This window comes from Gymnoscopelus microlampas (assembly GCF_963454915.1).
Source record: "Gymnoscopelus microlampas genome assembly, chromosome: 14".
In the NCBI taxonomy this organism is placed as follows: domain Eukaryota; kingdom Metazoa; phylum Chordata; class Actinopteri; order Myctophiformes; family Myctophidae; genus Gymnoscopelus; species Gymnoscopelus microlampas.
The window spans coordinates 38,881,642-38,904,307 of NC_139951.1; the positions used below are offsets into that span (position 1 = coordinate 38,881,642).

General features: G+C 42.5%; 1 protein-coding gene across 1 annotated transcript in view; it reads right to left on the minus strand.

Moving 5' to 3' along the window:
- Positions 1-217: 217 nt before the first annotated feature.
- Positions 218-22,666, minus strand: part of LOC311060197 (putative pre-mRNA-splicing factor ATP-dependent RNA helicase DHX32) — a gene marked incomplete at both ends in the record, with an annotated part of 30,006 nt that continues 7,557 nt past the window's right edge. The window contains 10 exons of the mRNA XM_084078329.1: positions 218-223; positions 779-863; positions 2,710-2,900; positions 7,256-7,446; positions 9,381-9,521; positions 10,553-10,744; positions 13,330-13,479; positions 14,643-14,736; positions 15,385-15,627; positions 18,857-19,259. Coding sequence (XP_083934455.1) covers positions 218-223; positions 779-863; positions 2,710-2,900; positions 7,256-7,446; positions 9,381-9,521; positions 10,553-10,744; positions 13,330-13,479; positions 14,643-14,736; positions 15,385-15,627; positions 18,857-19,259 — 1,696 coding nt within the window. The remainder of the gene's footprint in view (positions 224-778; positions 864-2,709; positions 2,901-7,255; positions 7,447-9,380; positions 9,522-10,552; positions 10,745-13,329; positions 13,480-14,642; positions 14,737-15,384; positions 15,628-18,856; positions 19,260-22,666) is intronic.

The following is a 22,666-nucleotide window of genomic DNA, read 5'->3' on the forward strand; positions in this document are numbered from 1 at the left end:
TTTAGAAGGCGTTTCTAGAGTCACCCTCAGGTCTGAAACTGTAAAAAAAAAAAATTGCAAACCTCTGCAGATCAGACACCTCAGAGTGGCCCTCCGTGCTTGAGTCAAGGCGACCGTGGACACTCTGCTTTGCCTCATGATCAAATTAAGTAGTTGGCGGATGTTCTGGGTGACAGCTGGGAGCCCATCAGCTGCCAGCACAAGCTCCTCAACGTCTCTAACACTGGGGGGCGAGGAGAAAAAATAATTTAGAGAGTGCACCATTGACCTTCCAAGTGTTGCATTTCCACACCTTTGCTACAGAACAGAAAATGGAGCAACAGTTGATTTGAATTCCAAGATGTGGTTACATTTAAAACCATCATCAACTTTAAAAATACTGTACCAGAGTCTGTGTTGGAGACAACCAATAATAGTAATTCAAATAGATTCTAACTAGAAGTTTCTGACCCAGATGTTTCATTAAAATTGTTAATTCACAATTTGGATAGTTGAAAGCCAGAAATGCTTTCAACTATGACAGTAAACTGAGTGGTGGGAAAAACTAGACCTTGTATAGGGCTTCGGGAACACACATTTTATAGACCTAACAATTAAGCCATCATTAATTCATTCCAGCGCGCTTTTCGTGCGCATTCACAACACTCTCAGTCAGTGGTGTAAAAAGTACTCAAATAAACGTATCATACTGTAATATAGAAATACTCTGTTACAATTAAAAGTCAGTTACATCATGGCAAGGCAAAGAAAGATATGTACGTATGAAGGAAATACTCACATTTAACTTGTGGTGGCAGGTTTTAACTTGTGGTGACAGGTCAGGACTCAGGAAACCAGGCCAGGAAACCAGCACGTACACACAGCTGGAAAGACAAAAATTCACTCAATTTGCGTGATGTTTGGAGAAGATCTGTAGTAGTACTGTCAACAAATGTGTTTTGCAAATAGCGGTCTCCTCCTGGTGGTGCTATAACAGGCCCATGTGAAAGATTTGGGGCAGAGGTTCTGAATTGGCATCCAGGGAGTGTGTTCTCAGTTTCGCTGCAATCAAGCCAGCCGTGTGAGATACACACACACACACACACACACACACACACACACACACACACACACACACACACACACACACACACACACACACACACACACACACACACACACACACACACGGACTGACTGACTGGGTGCAAAACATACTCTCGCCATGCCTTTCGACCTGGCGGAGACAAAAAGTTGAGATGTTTGGTTGATTATTTCTCTTTATTAACAATGCTTCTTGGAAATACATTTTAAACCATTGGAAAGCCTGTTTGACTTTTAAATGATGCCGCATTTATATGGAACATACATTTGTGGGGTGTGAACAGCACTATAGCAATATGCAGAACTGGATTTCATATTCAGAATCTACTTCATCTGCAATTGTTTATGTGCTAAGAGAGACTTTGAGCAAGTATTGAAGCTATCTCACTGATATTTGGAGTTACATCATGGCAAGGTGTACGTATAAAGAAAATACTCACATTTAACTTGTGGTGGCAGGTTTTAACTTATGGTGACAGGTCAGGAAACCAGGTCAGGAAACCAGCACGTACACACAGCTGGAAAGACAAAAATTCATTCAATTTGCGTGATGTTTGGAGAAAATCTGTAGGAGTACTGTCAACAAATGTGTTTTGCAAAAAGCGGCCTCCTGGTGGCGCTATAACAGTACCATGTGAAAGATTTGGGGCAGAGGTTCTGAATTTGCATCCAGGGAGTGTGTGCTCAGTTTCGCTGCAATCAAGCCAGCCGTGTGAGATACACACACACACACACACACACACACACACACACACACACGGACTGACGGACAGGGTGCAAAACATACTCTCGCCATTCCTTTCGGCATGGCAAAAAGTTGAGATGTTTGGTCGATTATTTCTCTTTATTAACAATGCTTCTTGGAAATACATTTTAAACCATTGGAAAGCCTGTTTGACTTTTAAATGATGCCGCATTTATATGGAACATACATTTGTGGGGTGAACAGCACTATAACAATATGCAGAACTGGATTTCATATTCAGAATCTACTTCATCTGCAATTGTTTAATATGTGCTAAGAGAGACTTTGAGCAAGTATTGAAGCTATCTCACTGATATTTGGAGTTACATCATGGCAAGGTGTACGTATATGTACGTATGAAGGAAATACTCACATTTAACTAGTGGTGGCATTGATTGATTGATTATTTATAATTTAGTTATTTAGACATGAGAACAACAGTACATGGAAGTACAAATTCGCAATACAAGGTCTACTAAACTGGAAGACTCATAAAAGCACTGGGCTTGTTTCAAATGAGTTCCCCACGCACACAAATCATGATGACATATAAGAGACAGACAGATATACACACTACTATAGAATGTCATACAATCAGTTTACAGGTTACTGGTATGAAGAGTGAGAAATATGTACAAAAGATAGGGTGACCAGATCCAAACAGGGCCAATGATGGACAGATGAACCCGTTCCGCGGGACATCGCGGGACTCATGCACGTGCGCGCAGCGCGCGTGCATGAAGAGCAGGTGTTCTGAGTCTCTGATTACACAGCGGTCCGTTATAGAGCTCATCGGTCATTATCCAGAAATAATGACCGATGACTGACCAATCAGAATCGAGCATTCAACCAAGCAGTGTAATAAACTGCAGTATACTTACGTTTCGGGGGATATTTCAGTGACCGTTCTTATGCAGTTGTTCTCCGACAGGGTGTACTCGTGGAACACCACCCACTCGGGCAGGGGCAGCTTGTGTGCCCGGTTGCCATAGCAGGAGAGCGGGTAGACCTGCGCCATGTGCTTGTGCGTCAGCATGAAGTAATTCCCCGAGCCGTCCACGTCTCGAGCAATCTACACAAAAAAAGCAAATACTGCGGTTAAAGTGAGAGAGAGAGAAGCGTATCTCGATTATATGTAAAACTTATGTAAGCGTGACCGGCACTGGTCTTTAACCCATTGATACCTGGAACGCATCTGTGTCACTTTAGATTTCATTGGCTATTCAAAAATAGCAGATCTACAAGCTCATAGCGTGGCACCGAGTGCCGCGCTATGAGCTTGTAGATCTGCTATTTTTGAAAAATCGTGAAAACATTTTTTTTAGATTTTTTTCCAAAAACGGTTAGGATTTTGATTTTTTTAAAGAATGGCCTCAGGTCTTAATGGGTTAAACCATTCAATTCGGGAACGCGTCTCTGTCATTTTTAGATTTCTTTGGCTATTCAAAAATAGCTGATGTACATGCTCATAGCGCGGCACTCTATGAACTTGTAGATCTGCTATTTTGGGAGAAAAAAAATCTTGACAATGTGTGCAAATCTTTGAATAAATCTTTTTTTTATAAAAGCTAACACAACTCAAATCTTTGCTTCTGGGGGGGGGGGGGGGGGGGGGTGGGGGGGGGTCCCTGGGACAAAATATTTTGAGATGGGGGTCCGCGGCCAAACACACATCATTTTGGGTGGTCCATGACATGATAACATTTGCGAGACACTGATATTATGGCAACATACGTTTTCTTTTTTAAACGGTTAGGATATAGAAGACATTTGTAGAATATATATTCAAAGATAAATGGGACCATGATTTATCAAAATGCATATCATGGTGATTGAAAGAAGACTTTAAACTATAGCGACTGGATGCATTATAGTATTTATGACAACATTTATTAAGGTAATAAAATCAAGTGTAAAGATCGGCAACAACCCATCCGCTTCAATAGAGCCTAATTCTTTCTGACACCAGCTGGGGTAAAACAGCGAGACTACAGACCATTCATATGAACTGTCTCTTCCTACACAGCCTCAATTTACCACTCAGAAGCTGGCCCCTTGAGGAGTACGTACAGTGACAAAGATCACCCTCCTTGCCCAGTTCACATCCCGAACACGACCAATTGTTGGGGCGGTGTAGCCGCCCCCTATAAGTGAGTTTTGGACACCGACCAAAAGATTTGTATACCCCCTAACCCTTCCATTGTTAATGCAAATCGATACTTTTGCAAAGTCAGCCAATCACATTACAGCTAGTGTCATCACCACTAACTGTAATGTGATTGGCTGACTTTGCAAATTCAGGACTGTGATTGGCTAGCGAAACACATGACACATGTGCAGCCCTATGAATAGCAGTATGGACTTTAAAAAAAGTCACTTATCCTTTTTTAAAGTGAGTCATGTTGTGATGACCACACACCGCCCACTTCACACTGGGTGTGATTTTGTTTGAATAGACACTCGGCCAAACCATATGCACCGCGATGGATTCTAACCCCTAGACTTTGCGATGGTGGACAGGTACTTTACCAATGCACCACGTTTAAGAGAGAAATGTGTGCAGATATAAGAACACCTGCGCAAATCAGCGTTGTTACGCATGCGTGTCAACACTTTGTGTTGTGGGTGACATCATACCAGAGCTCTGGACAGCCTTATATAAGGTATCGGAGATGTCAGAGAGAGAGCTATCGAGACATTTATCTTCTTGTGTGCCAGAGAGAGATAGATCTGAAAGTGTTAGAGAGAGACACACACCGATAGACGAGACAGAAAAAGACGTGCAGAGAGAGCGAGAGAGATGTTGTGTTGGTCGTTGACCCCGAAAAGAGAACTGGAGCATTTCAAAAGCAAACTGATTCATTGTGCTGTTGTGCCAGTGGGGGACAATGTTTACTCTTTTTCAGGGTTCTATCCCGATGTGACCAACAACGACATGGATCAGATTGATGTGCATGTCTTCAACACAGTGTCTTCTCACTCGACGAAGTTGTCCCCGATGACAAATGGAAAAGGAGAACGGCCCCTCGAGGTTCCCTCCCCACGCTTGGGCCACACGGCTGTGCTGATAGAGGATTTCGTCTACGTCTGGGGGGGAACAGTGAAGTTTGAGATGATGTTGTGGGATGACTACGAAACCACGGAGTACCCTCACGACCCTATTCTTTATGCATTTAATGTCGACACCCACAGATGGTTAAATCTTGAGATTTCTGGGACCGTTCCAGAGGGGAGAGAGGGCCACTCGGCTTGTGTCTTAGGGAAGGTCATGTACATCTATGGAGGAGAAATCCGTAGTGATATTTTATCAGTATTAAGGACTTATAGATCGATTAGTAATGAAGTGTACAAGTTGGACACGAGCACAATGGTCTGGTCTTTAATTAACACCAGAGGACCTCCACCTGGTTCAACAGGTCACTCTGCCACCATCATCGGGACAAAGATGTTTGTATTTGGGGGCCTCACGAGGCGCCGCTGCAACATCAGTGTGTTTGACACGGAGACCAACTGCTGGCTGAGCACGCCTTCTGCTCAACTTCTTCCAGAGAAACGCATTCCTCATGCAGCCTTTGCCTATAATGGAGAGCTGTACATATATGGCGGCTACAACCTTGGTCTGTGGAAATTCAACCCAAAGACCTTCTTCTGGAAGAAGGTTGAGCCCCAGGGGAAAGGCCTGGATTGGAAGTGTAGTATGTTCAGTTGCATGGTGAGAGATCGTCTCTTCCTCTTTGGATACACAACCCACACACAACAACCCGTCTGTTGTTGCTTACAGGCCTTAGACTTAAGTCCTAGTCTGAAGACGCTGTGCAAACTAGCAGTTATTCAGTACGGTATGGATCAGTCTGGACTCCCACACAACATCAGGTGGGAACTGGCAGCCATGACAACAAAATAAAGAAATAATAAAATAAGATAACGGTGAGGCCAATAAAAAAAAATCACACCCAGTGTGAAGTGAGCGGTGTTATTTAGCAACAACAGTGGTCATCACAGTGATGGAAGCTCACTTAAAAAAAAGAAGTGCGTGTTGCTATTTTGAAAAGGTGTTGTGCCAGGGACCCCCAGAAGAGAAGATTTACAAGCTCGTAGATCTGTTTTTTAATAGCCAACATATAAATGGATAAAGTGGCTACAATGATAGTGATGCCCCCCCCCTCCAAGGACCCCACTTTGAGATCCGCTGAACTAATTAACGAACAAACTAACTAACTTTTTTTTTTCTCGCTGGTGAAAGTTCAGTTACTGTTGGCCACAGAGCAACTCCACTGGAGCAGATTTTTCAAAGAAAATAGCAGATCTACAAGCTCATAGCGCGGCATTCGGAGCTTGTAGATCTGCTATTTTTGCCAGACCCAGGGGGGCGGCCTACATGAGGCTTTGTCGGTCGGTCTGTCGGTCGGTCCGTCCCTCTTTTCCTCTGCACACACGTCATGCGAAGTTCGGCCATTCAGATTTCAACCACTAGGGGTCTGGCAGTACCAGGTCTCCTGGTTCCCTAGTTTGAATAGCCCAAAGAATCACACCCAGTGTGAAGTGGGCGGTGTGGTCATCACAGTGATGGAAGCTCAAAATATACAGTGATGGTCATCACAGTGGTGGTCATCACAGTGATGGAAGCTCAAAATATACAAGTTTCACTTAAAAAAGTGCATAGTCCTATTTATGGGTTCTTAATTTCTCGCTTCTTAATTTCTCGCTAGCCAATCACAGTACGTCGCAGCCAATCAGCCAATCACAGTACAGCAAAAGACAAATCTTCGCAACGGAAGACAAACTTTCGCGCCCCTCGAGTCCCAAACCCACTTATAGGGGCGGCTACACCGCCCAAAAATGATACAGATGCGTTCCCGGTGTTAATGGGTTAAGAGGGTCATGTCATGTGAGTGTTCATTTAATGCAGCCTCATTGAGTTTATGTGAATGCAGTAAAACATTTTACTACCGCGTTCCAGACTTTCAAACAGTGGTGGAAGAAGTACTCAGATATTTTACTTAAGTAAAAGTAGCAATACCAACGATATAAAAATACTCTTACAAGTAAAAGGCCTGTGTTAAAAATGTTACAAAAAAATAAAAAAAAATAGCAGATCTACAAGCTCACGATGCGACGTGTTGTGAGCTTGTAGATCTGCTTCAAATAGATATAATAGGGCTGAAGTGGTTAATGTCTGTTTTATATTATAATAATTAACATTTGCAAAGTAACTACCGGTAGTAATTAAAGTTTTCAAATAATTGTAGTGGAGTAAAAGCACAATATTTGTCTCTGAGATGTAGTGGAGTAGAAGTAAAAGTACTGAAAATTTTAATTACTACAGTTAAGTAAAAAGAAACAACACCTCAAAATTGTACTCAAGTACAGTACTTGAGTACATGTACTTAGTTACGTTTTACACCACTGCTTTCAAACCACACATACTTGCATGAAGAACCCGGCCAGCAGTGCCCTCTTGACGCCGTGGGTGTTGGACTTTGTGCCAAAGGACGGCTCGGAGATGGGAAGCTCGATGCGCTTCAGGATGTCGGTCAACTCGGACCTGATGGCGTCGGCCGTCTCCAGGGCGCTCTGGTTGAGGAAACGGTCCCGACACCACTTCTCATCGCCCGAGTCTGTGGAAAACGGCGCCATATACAAAAGGCTTAGTCAATCGAGCTCAAGAGACGTTTATTGAGGTTCTTGTTTAACCCATCCAACCCGAGATGTTTTTTTCCATAACCATTATTTTATACTTTGGGCTTCATTCAAAAATAGCAGATCTACAAGCACGTAGCTAGCTTGTAGATCTGCTATTTTTGAAAAATCTTCGACATTTGTGCAAATATTTGAATATATATATGTTTTAAAGGCAACATTTGTAGTGATGACCTTAGATGATCACGCCGGCACTCACCCCCATGCCCTTGGACACCTAAGCCGCACACTGCACGCTTGCGTGTAGTGATGACCTTAGATCAGGGGTCTTGACTTCAACAGGGGGTCCAGGACCCCTAGGGGGTCCTCAGAGTTGCTACAGGGGGTCCGCCAAATCTCTTTGTGATAGGATCATTGTTTTTTTTACGTTAACCACTTGAACCCTAGCATCCCTATTCTAAGGACAACTTTAGCCGAAAATAGCAGATCTACAAGCTCACAACGCCTCGTCCTTAGAAGAGGGGGAAAAAGAGCAGACTAAGTACAGAGTGAAAGTTTACTAAGTATTGACGGTTTAAGTCGTTAAATGCCTGAAAATACACATTAACATGAATGCAACATCTGTGAAAAGCTTTAATCTGCAACACAAGTTTATGCAATTTATAGTGGGGGTCCCTGCTTCATCTCTCTCTCAGTAAGGGGGTCCTTGGCCTGAAAAGGTTGAAGACCCCTGCCTTAGATGAACATTCGGCTACTCAGCATCATGGCCCCGCTTATGCCGCACGTCCCATGCCTCGCATGCGACGCGCCCATAAACGGCCATACTCCAACAGCGAAAGATGTTGTTCGTGCCTTGGTCATCTGAGAGCCGCACACTCCACGCTTGCGTGTAGTGATGACCTTAGATCAACATTCGGCACTCTGCATCCTCGGCCGTTTATGCCGCGCGTCCCATGCTGCGCATGCGACGCGCCCATAAACGGCCATACTCCTGGGTTTATTCAATAAACAACCTTAAACCTATTTTGTCTGATGCTTGGGTCCCTCCTAGTGAAAATACATTTCATGGAATTTTTCCATACCCGTTATATCAGATCAAAGCTAATTTGCCTGAATCCTTCATTTTGTTAAGTTTCAGTTTCAGAATATTGACAGGGGCCGTAGAATTGTCCATTCATACAATACAGTCTTATCTAGCCCCATGTTATGATAGCCTACTTACAAAAAAATAATACCAGGTTTTGTGACCTAGCCAGAACAATCAAATATAACCTGCTGTCCAGTGGATTTTGACGTTTCATCACAGTGTACAACATTTGAGAACCACAACAGCAAGGACGCATCACTGTCATTGCATCATACAGTATCATATTTGCATAAATTCATCTCTTTTGATTACACCGTAGCGCATACATGGGCAACTGGCGGCCACATGCGGCCCTCACCTTCACTTAATGCAGCCCGCAGGTAATATTGGAATACTGATATATTGATTTCAGCCGTTTCAATTCCAAACATACAATCATGACCCACTTTAATTACTTAAGTCTATATTATTAGTTTAATTACTTTTTTTATGTCCAATGTATTTGTATTTAAGTTCATGAAGTTAACTTAAGTATAACTAAATGCATTTGAAATTAAATAAAAAAAGGTTACTTTTCAGGATTCCCATTCCAAAATACCAAAAAAGAATTCAGGATTCCAATTCCAAAATAGCACAAATAGCAGATGTTTTGCTACTTTTTTGTGACATATAACGGCTTAATTTACGGAAAAAAAGTAAAAATATGGAGACAGCAGCAATATGCAATGTGGCCCTCTGGAGTGAGTGTGGAAATATAGTGGCCCTCTCCATAATCAAAGTTGCCCACCCCTGCCGTAGCGTTTTGCTGGATGGCTGCAAACTTACACGGCTCTCTTTGGCTTTGTTTGAAGGCATTGTACATGTTTATGAGGGTAAAATGATCGCCGTCAGGGTGCTGGAACTTTCTGTGACACTGGATTGCTTCGTGGGCCATGCCAGCAGTGGGCTCCACAAAGCAGCTTGGCGCTAAAACACAGAATCAATCAGTATCGTTAAAGGCAAGCCACTCTGATCAAGGGCCATCTGTTTTATTGAGGCACGATTGTCAGTGGTGTAAAGTAACTAAGAACATTTACTTAAGTACTGTGCTTAAGTACAATTTTTAGGTACTTTTACTTTACTGGAGTATTTCCAATTTTCAGCACTTTTACTGAACTACTCCACTACATCTCAGAGGCAAATATTGTATTTTTACCCCACTACAATTATATGAAAACTTTAGTTACTAGTTACTTTGCAGATTTAGATTATTACATTATAAAACATACGTTAACCACTTTAGCCCTATTTTATACCTAGGCTATTTGAAAATAGCCGATCTACAAGCTCACAACGCGTCGCATCGTGACGAGTTGTGAGCTTGTAGATCTGCTATTTTCAAACATTTTTGTACTTTTACTTTTGAATTCCGGACTTTTACTTGTAACAGAGTACTTCTACATTGCAGTATTGATACGTTTACTCAGGTAAAACATTTGAGTACTTTTTCCACCACTGATGATAAGTGGCACGTGGCAAATTATATACACAGGGTCCCCACACATTTTTAGCAATGAATTTCCAAAACTTTTCCAGAATATTTAGCCCAATTTCCAGGCCTATATAACAATCATTCGGCGCAATAATGTGTCTCTTACTCCTATGTAGAATGCCCAAAGATAGGCAGTGTAGCAAAAATAAAGTTTGAGACATACATTAGGCTGCCGTCACACAGCCCGTTCGGCGAAAAACTACTTATGTTACATATTTCGTGTAATATTATTCATGTTTATGAAAATGTTTTGTTTTAACAAAATCAATAGCCAAAAACAATGCATAGCCAAATATTTTTCCAGGACCCTTGATAAATTCCAGGACCTTTGATGATGTTTGATCAATTTCAAACCTTTTCCAGTACTGGATTTTTTTTTTTTTTTTTTTTTTATATTTCCAGGAATTTCATGACCGTGGGGACCCTGTATACAGTATGTATTCCAAAAGAGCACGTCCATACACACCTGAGAGCATGGCGGCGATGGTCAGCATCTCACTTACACATTCAAACTCACAGGACGCCAGCAGAGCCTTGGCCATCTGCGGGTCCAGCGGGAACTCGGAGATGATGATTCCGATCTCAGACAGGTTGCCGTCGTTATCGAGAGCGGCGAGGTAATCCAGCTCTTCCAAAGCCTGCATGAGACCCTCGGGATCTGAGCAAAATCACATTCAACAGTAAATATTGTGCAAGTGTTACACATACAACGCATTAGTACCAAGATAAACAGATTATGTGGCAATGCATTTGTAACCACGTCCCTATTCTGGTTCTGTCATAATGGCCAAACAAACGCTCAGCGAAAATAGCCGAGCTACCAGCTCACCACGTGTTGCGATGTGTTGTGAGCTGGTAGATCGGCTATTTTCGGCAAAGAGATTTGGTGTAGCGTGAGAACATTTTGGGGCCAAGAAGGATAGACCCATGGGGGACCTCAGTCAAAAAAGTATATAGGGTTTAAGTGGTTAAATATCTGTTGTTACATGAACTCCACAAGTGTAGACCATCTCCTAAGCATACCATGGTTTGTTTCGAAGAATCCATCGGACTTCCATTAATAAATGGTAAATGGTGCATTTATATAGCGTTTTTATCCAAAGCGCTTTACATAGATTGTGCATTACATTCAAACATTCACACACTCATGCACCGATGGCAGAGGAAACCATGCAAGGCACGAACCTCCTCATCGGAAGCAATTAGGGGTTCAGTGTCTTGCTCAAGGACACTTCGACACTAACTCTGGGGGAGCCCGGGATCAAACTGGGAACCCCACGGTTGCCATCAGGCCACTCTACCGGCCACTCTACCCCTGAGCCACTGCCGCCCATTAAGGTATGACAATCATACTTGCTTGAGATGTAGGTAATCCAACACAAAATGTCACTGTTTGGGCTTATGTGCCCTTACTGGCCTAAACTGTGAATAGACAATTGTGTGTACCGATATCTGTATGATCCATTAAAACTAATGGACCATACATTAGTTCATTTAAATAATCCCTCAACTGTAATAAACGTTACTCTATCAGTCTGTCTCACGAGCTACAGTATGTAAAAAAGGAGTGGGCCAATGATACACCCCCTGGAGGACCCTGATCAATGAAGTATACAGAGTATGTATTTGGCCGCAGACCTCACCTCAAAATATGTTGTTCCAGGGATTGCCCAGAACTTGAGTTAAAAATGTTTCACAAGTTTTCTAAAATAGCAGATCTACAAGCTCATAGCGCGGCACTCGGTGCTATGAGCTTGTACAGTATATCGTATTGCATATATATGGTAATGCAGTAGTGTATATATCATATGCCATTTTTTGAATAGCCAAGTACAAAATATAGATAAAGTGGTTACACAGATGTGTTCCCGGTCGTAATGGGTTAAATGACAATCAATTGACTACAGAAGAGACACAAAAAAAACTGATGGCAACATATGAGCAGCAGCAGAATATGAGCAGCATATTTGGCCTGTACACTTCCTCTTCGTTGTGCCAGGGTTGCCGACGTTCTAACGAGACAGATTGTGTAGTCATTAATGAGGTGGCCTCTTTCCTCTGTTCTGTTCTCTGCCCAGTGCTTGTGGTAGGGTTAGAGAGAGCACCAGACAATGGTTGGTGACAGGACACTGTCAGCTCAGCTAAAGCATGCCTGACTGGGCTCAAAAGAGTTGCAATCTAGCATTGAACAATACCCACAGGCCCAAACGAAACTGCACAACCACAACCACAGACACACACAATCGACGCCAGGAGGTCGAGCTGTCGTCTGGGGAATCCGAAAGGCTCCTTGGTTTGATCCCCATTCCCCACTCCTTCCTGGCGTTGTGTCACTGAGCAACACACAAAACACCCTGACTGCTCCTGACGAGCAGGTCGGTGCCTTTACGTGACTGCATCCACTGTCATGTGTGTGGATGATGGGTGCTATATGAATGCAGACCCTTTACCTCAGACTACACACACACACACACACACACACACACACACACACACACACACACACACACACACACACACACACACACACACACACACACACACACACACACACACACACACACACACACACACACACACACACACACACACACACCGGGTCTTGTGTTTTAAGGCAGGACTGAGCAGCAGCCTGTGGGAATCAATTTGCCTTGAATATTCAATTCACTTCAATCTTTATTTCAGACTCAAGGTCCATATCACTATCAATAGACACACTTTCCATTGAATAGGCTCTGTGCATAACCCTTTCAGGCTCTATGCACTGCAGCCATATTGGAGAGAAATTGTGCCTCTTCTTACTTCCTTCACAGGTGTTGCCAATGATGCCAATGAAGGCTCTGTTCCATTCTGGTCAAACAGAGTCAGGGAAACACTCTGCTACACCAGTGGGTCTCAAAGTGTGGTAAAGGGACCCTCAAGGGTTTCTTGAGGGGGTTCCAAATGGCCCCTTACGGGTGTGTAACTCTGAGAGGGTACAAATGTAACCAAATGGACCCGTAAGGGTCCATTTGGTTACATTTGTACACTCTCAAGAGTTATGGGGGGTCCTTGAAATTAAAAGGTTTGATAACCACTGTGCTACACTAAATGGAACAGAGCCTTCATTAGTATCATTGGTAACACCTGTGAAGGAAGTAAGGAAGAGGCCCAATTTCTATCCAATATGGCTGCTGTGCATAGAGCCTATTACTCAGTCAGATTACTTATGTTCACGGCCTCTACTGTTGCAATGTGGATCACCTGGCCTGTCGATGAAATCACAGCGTCTCAGGCCGGCTATCTCCATCCTCTTGAGGAAGAGGGCGGTGGACGTGATGTTGGAACCCAGGATCTGAGGAGGGTTCTCCGCAGGAAGCTGCCTCTCCTCGGGATATAAACAGAAACATTTACCTGGGGAAAACACAATAAAGGGGCTATAAGTCTACTGGGGGGGGGGGGGAGAAAGGGCTGAGTGGTTTCACATGGACGGTCAAAACATAATAAACATTGATTGATTAAGTTCGGTTAAGGGGGCAACCCTTTGGAACTCTTTGCCTACGGTTCTAAAACTAGAGACGGATGGTAATGTGTTTAACAGAGGACTCAAATTATGGTTGAAATCAAATCAACTGTGCTCACATGTATAGTTACTGATTGGTTATCTGAATGATTATGTCTTTATTGTTTTCACGAGTAATGTATTGGGTTTGATTTTATTTTGATAATGTTAATTATTGTCTCCGCCAGGCCGAAGGCATGGTGGAGAGTATGTTTTCGTTTGATTTCCTTTGGTTCCACCAAGCTAACATTGGTCAAGCTTCACGTGACACGTGACAATATGTTGAAAGGGTGTGCTTTGATTGGCTAGCGAGACGCATGACGAAATACATACCTATAAATAGTTGAGTCACTTCGAAACATTGCATTGCATGTTTCGAAGTGACATCAGTGCCATCAGCCAAGCTAACATTTAGTCAGGAGATATTAGCAGAAAAAGTTCCAATCTTGGAATAAATTCCTTACCAAAAATCCTCACCAATGTGGGTCTGCTGGCGGAGACTTGTGCTCCGAGGAGCACATTTTCTAGTTAGTATATATTTTTCTTGTACCTGATTGGGTTTTAGATCGGTGCTACTGTACATTAGAGGAGCTTCCTGTGGACAGGTGTTGAAAATTAGCACTCGTGCTATATCCTCGTATAATTCTACAAAGCTCTGTGTGGGTGGTAAGCCCAAAAACTCTTCTGCCCGGGTCTCCTCAGTGGCTGGAGCAATTGCACACAGCCATTGACCATTACCATGTGCACGGAACAGCGAAGCCCGTTTTTCGCTTTCCCCAAATGTCAGCTGTTTATTAACGTTTTTGTGTTTGCTGGCTCCCGGGCTGCCAAATCGTGTGCGTGAAACAAGCGTGGGTGCTCATATCCCCCCACGGGTATGGTCTAGTACACTGTAAACAAAACATCTGGTTCGTCCAATCTATTTGTGATGTCCATATCAAATAAATACATCATATAAGAACTTCTCCCCTGCTCCTCAGCTCCATGAATCCTCATTGGTGCAGTATATATATACCTGTTGGTCCAGAGAGCTGCTTGCGGATGTCTGCTTGGCACCTACTAATAGGCTGAAGTACTTCCGAGTTAGCCCTGATCCTTGGGTTATACACCTATACAGTAATGGAAACAAAACACACATTTCATATTATGTACAGTGACAATCACTTATATTATACTTTAAAACACATTAACCTATTAAGACCTGAGGCCGATTCTACAAATGTCTTCTACAAATCCCGACAGTTTTTTGACTGCCCCCCCATCTTAAAATATTTGGTTCCAGGTACCCCCCAGAAGCAAAGATTTGAGTTAAAAAATGTTCGCTTCGAATTTGTTTTCCTTCCGATTTGCACACATTTTCACGATTTTCCAAAAATAGCAGATCTACAAGCTCGTAGCGCGGCACTCAGTGCCGCGCTATGAGCTTGTATATCTGCTATTTTTGAACAGCCTAAAGGTCCTTACACACCGGGGGGGGGTTTTTGTGCGAATAATGCGTTTTTTTTTAAAACCTTATAAAGTCGATGGCTCCGTACATGGAGCGAAAAAGCGAAAAAGCGTCTTTTAATTATTCGGAACGAGTCCGAATTTTGCGTATATTCGCTATTTTCGCCGGTTCGCCCCGGTGTGTAACAACCTTAAGTGTAAAAATAATGCTTTTTTCAGCTCAAATCTAAAAAAATGACACAGATCCCGGTCTTTAATGGGTTTATGAATAACTGGCTAATAAAGTGACACATTCGGACGCAACAACTTACGGATCTTTTCTCAACTCCCGTGTCGATGACAAAGCCGATGGAGTCTACGGCCCACAACGTGCCGCCGCCTCCTTGTCGCGCTGAAAGGAAGACCCTTCTGGACTTCTTTCTGGATCCGGGTTCTCCACAAAGCGGTAGCAGCTCTCCTTGCCCCGAGCACAGGGCCACGGGTACCATCCGACCCAATTCTGCCCCCAGTCTGGTGCCCTCTCTCCGGAGAATGCTGTGGGCACACTCCACCTCCTGTGGGTAGAAGGGTAGACGAGCGCTGTAAGCACTTTCATGACACGCAGGCCCGACCAACAGAGAATTGCCAACTTTGTATTTTTAAAATCATATGAAGCCTAGCATCTAAGGATGCACTGATGGTGACATTTCTGTCCGATGTACCCATAACCGATGTCAACACTGCTGTTATGGTCGATAACCGATATTTACCTGTATAATTCTCTTCTTTCTGAAATTGATTTTTGAAGGGCATATAAACACTTTTTAAAAAGCAATGCCCCTTTATTCCAAAACTAGGGATGCACCATATTGAGATTCCAACATTAACAGGCTATTAAAGCTTGAATGTAGTATTTTCTATTTAAAAAAACTTTTATTAACTCATTTTCTGCCAATCACGCATAAATGCGATCTATTAAATAGCGCACTTGGCCGCCAAGATCGCATAAATGCGTTCTATTGAAAAAAATGTTTTTTTTTTATTTGACCCAAAGACCAAGGAGATATGATTTTTCGAAGATCTAGACTCCTATCCACTTCCTTGTTAACTTAAAAATTCTGTATCTCGGCTCCTGAGTACTTTTTTAATTTCAATGAAAAATCTCTGGCAGACAACAGCAAAAAATCTGAAATAATTCAAGCAGGTTAAGTGTTAAAAAAAAAAAACGTTTGCTTGCCCAGAAAACACTTGATTGAATCTGTAGCCTTCAATCATCCCAAAAGTCTTTTTCCAGCTTCACATTCAAACATAATTATTATAAAATAAAATATCGGCTAAAACCGATACCGGTTCAATACCGATATTGCAGTTTAAAGCCAACATCTCCCGATAGGGAGAGGGATAGGATGGCCGAATCGTGCATTCCTACTAACATCCATATTCTGGGGCAAATGTTTGCCAAAGCTTATATACAAGCTCACAGTCATGTCATTGTGATTTTGTAGATCTATGTTTGCCGTTTTAACCCTTTAAGACCGCGGACGCATCTGTGTGTCATTTTTTTGATTTATTTGGCATTTTTGTGAAAATGTGTGCAAATCTTAACAAATGTCTTCTAAATCCCAACAGTTTTTTTTTTTAAACTTACGTCGTTCTATCAGTGGTTCTCAAACCTTTTCATGTCAAGGACCCCCCCAACATTATACGTTTTTGGCCGCCTATCCCCATCAAAATATGTTGTTCCAGGGACCCCCAAGAAGCAAAGATTTGAATTAAAAATGTAAAAACGAAATTGAATAGCCAAAGAAATCTAAAATGACACAGATGCGTTCCCGGTGTTAATGACTGATGTCCTCATTTTAAGTTAATGTGAGAAAAATATGAGGGTCTTGTTAAAGGTTCCAAGTTCCAAGTCTACATGGTCTTTTTTTGGTTCTATTGTCCATCTCTTGTTCAGTCATAAAACAACCCGTTTATTAACTTGCAATGCATTCCCAAGTATTCCAAAGATTTGCCAAAAAAGGAAATCAATGAAACTGCTGACACTGCAGCCCTATTGGCAAGCTTCCAGGGTCTGAACTCACTGCCGTGCACAGAGAGAGAGACAACGGCCCCTAAACATAGGCTGTCATTGTCATTGTAACAGAGTCCGCTGTCAAACATGATCAGTAAAAACAGTGAGTGTGTGGGTGGGGAAAAACTAGACCTGTGCCATTCTGCTATGACAAGTAAATGGATAGCAGAGACTACGTTATGTCCAAATAGAGACTGACAACACAAAGACTGTAATTGACAATGAATTGTCAATTACCGTGCATAAAGAGAGTTTTCAAACACTTTCAAGTTTTCCACTTAAATTTGATCCAATTCATTTTCATAGAGTTCAAACCTTGGAAACTTGTCAATATGGCTGCAATTCAATTTGTGTCATAACAAAGGAACACACCAAAAAACAGTTTTTTCTTTGTCATTGTGGAGTATTGTGTGTTGATTAATAAGGGGAGACATATTAGTTAGACAGACAGACTGCAATTCACCAAGATGGCGTAATGCCAGTGGTGGAAAAGTAACTAAGTACATTTACTTAAGTACTGTACAATTTTGGAGGTATTTGTACTTTACTTGAGTATTTCCAATGTCCATTACTTTCACTTCTACTCCACTACATCTCGGATCCAAATATTGTACTTTTATTCCACTGCATTTATTTGAAAACTTTAGTTACTAGTTACTTTGTAGATTTAGATTATATCACAAAAGATGCACTAACCACTTCAGCCCTATATATATATATATAAATTTTGGCCATTTGAAAATAGCCAATCTACAACCTCACAGACGCATTGTGAGCTTGTAGATCTGCTATTTTCTTAAGATTTTTATACATTTGAAAACTTGAAAGGGGACATTCTGCATAATGAGTACTTTTACTTGACCGAGTGCCGCGCTATGAGCTTGTAGATCTGTAGATCAGTTTTTTGAAAAATCATGACAATTTGTGCAGATCTTTGAATATATATTTTTTGAAGCGAACATTTGTAACACAAATCTTTGCTTCTGGGGGATTCTACAAATGTCTTCTAAATCCTAACGTTTTTTTAAAAAAACGCATGTCGCTATAATCGTATGGTTCTCAAACTTTTTCATGTCAAGGGCCCCCAAAATTATATGTATTTGGTATTTTGTTCCAGGGACCCCCCAGAAGCAAAGAATATATATTCAAACACTGGCACAAATTTTCACGATTAAAAAAGAAAAAATAGCAGATCTACAAGCTCACAGCGGCAATGAATGAGATTGTATATCTGCTATTTTTGAATGGTTTCAGTGGTTAACACAGATGTGTTCCCGGTCTTAATGGGTTAAACAAATAAAAAACATAACTCCTTACAGCATTGGTTCTCAAAGTGGGGTCCAGGAACCCCCAGTGGTCCTTGAGGGAGTTCCAGGGGGTCCCCAGCTAAATGATGGATAGTTAGGAACCAAATGGACCCTTGCGGGTCTGTAACTCTGAGTGTACAATGGTTCCATTTGTACACTCTCAGACTGAAATTAACATTGATTTTACAATATAAAATGGGGTCCCAGAGATAGAAATGTCATTAAATGAGGGTCCGTAGCCTAATGCATGTCAAACTGGGGGGTCCTTGAAATTCAAATGGTTGAAAATCACTGCGAGAGCCGTGAAAGTCTTCTCTTGTATGGGGGGTCCCTTTTCAAATGGGGGTCCGTGGGCTAAATAAGTGTCAAACCTTGACACGAAAATGTTTGAGAACCACTGGGACCTGGGACCAAGGACCTCACCTGGGCAGAGGCCAGGAACACCGCGATGTCTCCTTCCTCTCTGGTGCGATGGATCTCCAGCACCAGCCTCAGAGCCGAGTAGAAGTAGTCCTTTTGGCCGCCGTTGCTGCTGCCGCTGCTGCTGTAGACCACCTCCGCGGGGCGCGGGGTCTCCAGGGCGAGAAGAAGAACGGGGGGGACGTGTCCTCCGTAGTGGCTCAGCAGCCTGCCGGCCATGGGCCCCGGGGCGGTCAGCACGACCGCCCGGAGCTGGGGCCTCTGGAGCAGGATGTCTTTGAGGAGGCCCAGCAGGACGTCCGTGCCGACCGCCCTCTCGTGGGCCTGGTCGATGACGACGACCCCGTAGCGCTCCAGCAGGGGGTCCGACGTCATCTCCCTGAGCAGCATGTCGTCGGTGCAGTACCTATTCGGTGGTTGAGAAAAAAAAAAAGTATCAATACTGCAATGTAGAAATACTCCGGTACAAGTAAAATGTCCGGAATTCAAAATGTACTTGAGTAAAAGTATTAAAAGTATTGGCATCAAAATGTACTTAAAGTACCACAAGTAAAAGTAGTCATTAGGAAGAATGTCCCATTACAAGTTTTCAAATGTACAAAAATCTTCTGAAAATAGCAGATCTACAAGCTCACAATGCGTCGCATCGCGGCGCATTGTGAGCTTGTAGGTCTGCTATTTTCAAATGGGCGAAATATATATATAGAAGACCAATTAAAATCAATTCAAACTGGTGACAATTTAAATCGATTTAATAAAGGAATTATCGCAACGCAAACAGCAGAGGTCGCGTAAAAAAGAGAGAAGCAAATACAGGATCTTTGTAAGAGAATTGATACAAAAAAAAGCTTTCAGTCATTTGCAACTGTATTGACAATAGGGTAAGAGAAAACACAGTATTGAAGTGATATCTTATCTCAAGTCGTGTTTTATTAATTTAATCAACTACATAGATAGCATGTCATTCTATCTGGCCTAACTGTCTTTTACCCTGACAGCTTACCACTGATATTCCAAAAATATGGAAATATGGCATATGGAAGTAGTGAACAGACACGCCGGCATGGTTCTACTGTATAAGCAAGCACACACAGTGAGCCTTCACTGAGACAGAGTCTTCAGAGGGAGGCTGTGCGAGTGGACGTTATCAGCTAGATGTCACAATGCAAGTGTGAGGAGCAAATTAAAAGAATAGCAGACGGCTGCAGCTGAGTGGGAAGAGAGGCCGTCTGGTATTCAGTTCAGAAGTGAGCCAGTTGGCCCCCTGGCCTGCCTAGTCGACTGTATGTGTCAAAATGTCCCTGACCCCTAACTGCCTTATTGGAACATGGGAACATATTAACCACCTAAACCAGGGGGTTTAGGTGGGGTCTTTTCTTAAGGGGGCCATACTGACTTCGATAAAGTGAGTGAAGGGCCACACATTGGACTATTGAAATGAAACGTGAAACACATAGTGCTGAATTATGTTAAAAACGTATGAATTTGCTGTTGCCAGACCCTATAGACCACCGAAGTCTGACGTAATTTACACATCCTTGGTTTGTCTACCTGGTTCGCGGTTTTCCACCCCCATTCTGAATCCCATAGACGTCTTTAATATCGCGTCAAATAAGAACTGTGTTCCAAAAATAAACAAGTGACCCCGGCGGTTTGACTATTATGGATATGAAGCATCAACTGACGGTGAGAAAACGATAATGTTACTTCCGCCGAATTAGTTACATTTTCGCCAGAAACAGACTGTATCAAATATAAGTGACTGACTATCATAAACGATACAGAACCTCCTCCCTGACAATTATGCCGAGACAGTTTGTTTATTTTTGGACCACAATTCTTATATGAGACGATTCTATGATGACCCAATGTTATTCTCCATAGCAACATTACTTTATGAACCTGGGGATGAACAAGTGACGTCAGGACTTCGGTGGTCTATTGTTGCTTTAGTATAGGGTCAACTATTTATGCATTTTATTTTTTTACAGATGTATTGTATCACTCACATAATCAAACACGTTGCATTACAAATTATAAATATAATATAATATATATAGACCCAAGGCAGACTGTTTCACTGTTACATTATGAATTATCTATCTATCTATATATACAATTTGAATCCTGCGCCATGTCGGTTGTCAGTATGTACGAACGTTGTATGTGGCCAGTGTGACGTAATCTGACATCACGCCAGTGTGACGTAATCTGACATCACGATGAGACGGTCGTCCCGAATATGGACACAACGCCAGTGTGACGTAATCTCACGACAGCATGACATCACGCATGACATCACATCCTACCTATAAATTCTAGGATGCCGTCAGATCGCACCAGTTCGACGGCTTCCATAGTGGGTTTTGGTCATTGGAGAGGTGATGCACGTCACCTCTTTCTGAAGTGGGTACTTTCAAAGCCTGCCGTGGATTTAGGAGAGCACAAAACTCTCTCTCACACTGTGAGGTGCCTGTAAGGTGGCACTGCAAAGTGAACAACGCGTCACGCTAGACGTTCGGGCCGCGTAGCGGCCCGAACTTCTAGTATATATATACAATTTGAATCCTGCGCCATGTCGGTTGTCAGTATGTACGAACGTTGTATGTGGCCAGTGTGACGTAATCTGACATCACGCCAGTGTGACGTAATCTGACATCACGATCGTGTGACATGAGCGTGACGTCAGAGGTCCGTGCTCACAGGTCTGCCATGCCAGGTGTGAGTAATCACAAAGTGGGTTTTGGTCATTGCAGAGGTCATGCACGTCACCTGTTTGTCAAGTGGGTATTTTCATAGCCTGGCGTGGATTTAGGGGAGCACAAAACTCTCTCTCACACTGTGAGGTGCCTGTAAGGTGGCACTGCAAAGTGAACGACGCGTCACGCTAGACGTTCGGGCCGCGTAGCGGCCCGAACTTCTAGTATTTAACATTTGGGAACATATGGATGGAATAGAATGCATGTACTCAAATGGTACATATTAATTACTATCAGCTGGAGTTGAGTTAAATTAATTACCCTCAAAACCAATAACATAATGCTGCCTTTTAGGATGTAGATTTTTTGGGGGATTGGGGTTTTTCTTTGAGGACTTCCGAGGATCAGATTACATACGTAGTTGTCCGGGGGCCCCCAGGGCTCTGTACAAGGTCCGCTAGTATTTCCCCTCTACACCAAATCTCTTTGGTGTAGATGAGGGGAAATACTAGCGGACGATGTAGGTCCTGTGCAAATATCCCATCAACAACAAATGGGGACACAATTATTATCACTACAGGTCCTCATGTGTGATCATACATGTTGTGACAGTCGACTTCCGTTTCGTTCTCCGAAACGTGACGATGAGTACACTTAACCCATTCAATCCAGGAACACTTCTGTGTTCTTTTAGATTTCTTTGGGCTATTAAAAAATAGCAGATATACAAGCTCATAGAGCGCACAGAGTGCCGCGCTACGAGCTTGTAGATCTTTTTTTTTTTACAATTTGTGCAAATCTTTGAATACGTGTCTTTTTTAAAGTGAACATTTTTAACTCAAATCTTTGCTTCTGGGGGATTCTACAAATGTCTTCTAAATACTAACAGTTTTTTTTGGGTTATTTTTAACCTATGTTGCTATACATCAGTGGTTCTCAAACTTTTTCGTGTCAAAGACTACCCAAAATGATATGTATTGGGTCATGGACCCCCATCTCAAAATATTTTGTTCCAGGGACCCCAGTTAAAGTTTGAGTTAAAATCTTAAAGAGTTAAAAGTTAAAAGATTGGCACATATTTTCAATGTTTTTTTTCTCCTTCAACATAGCAGAT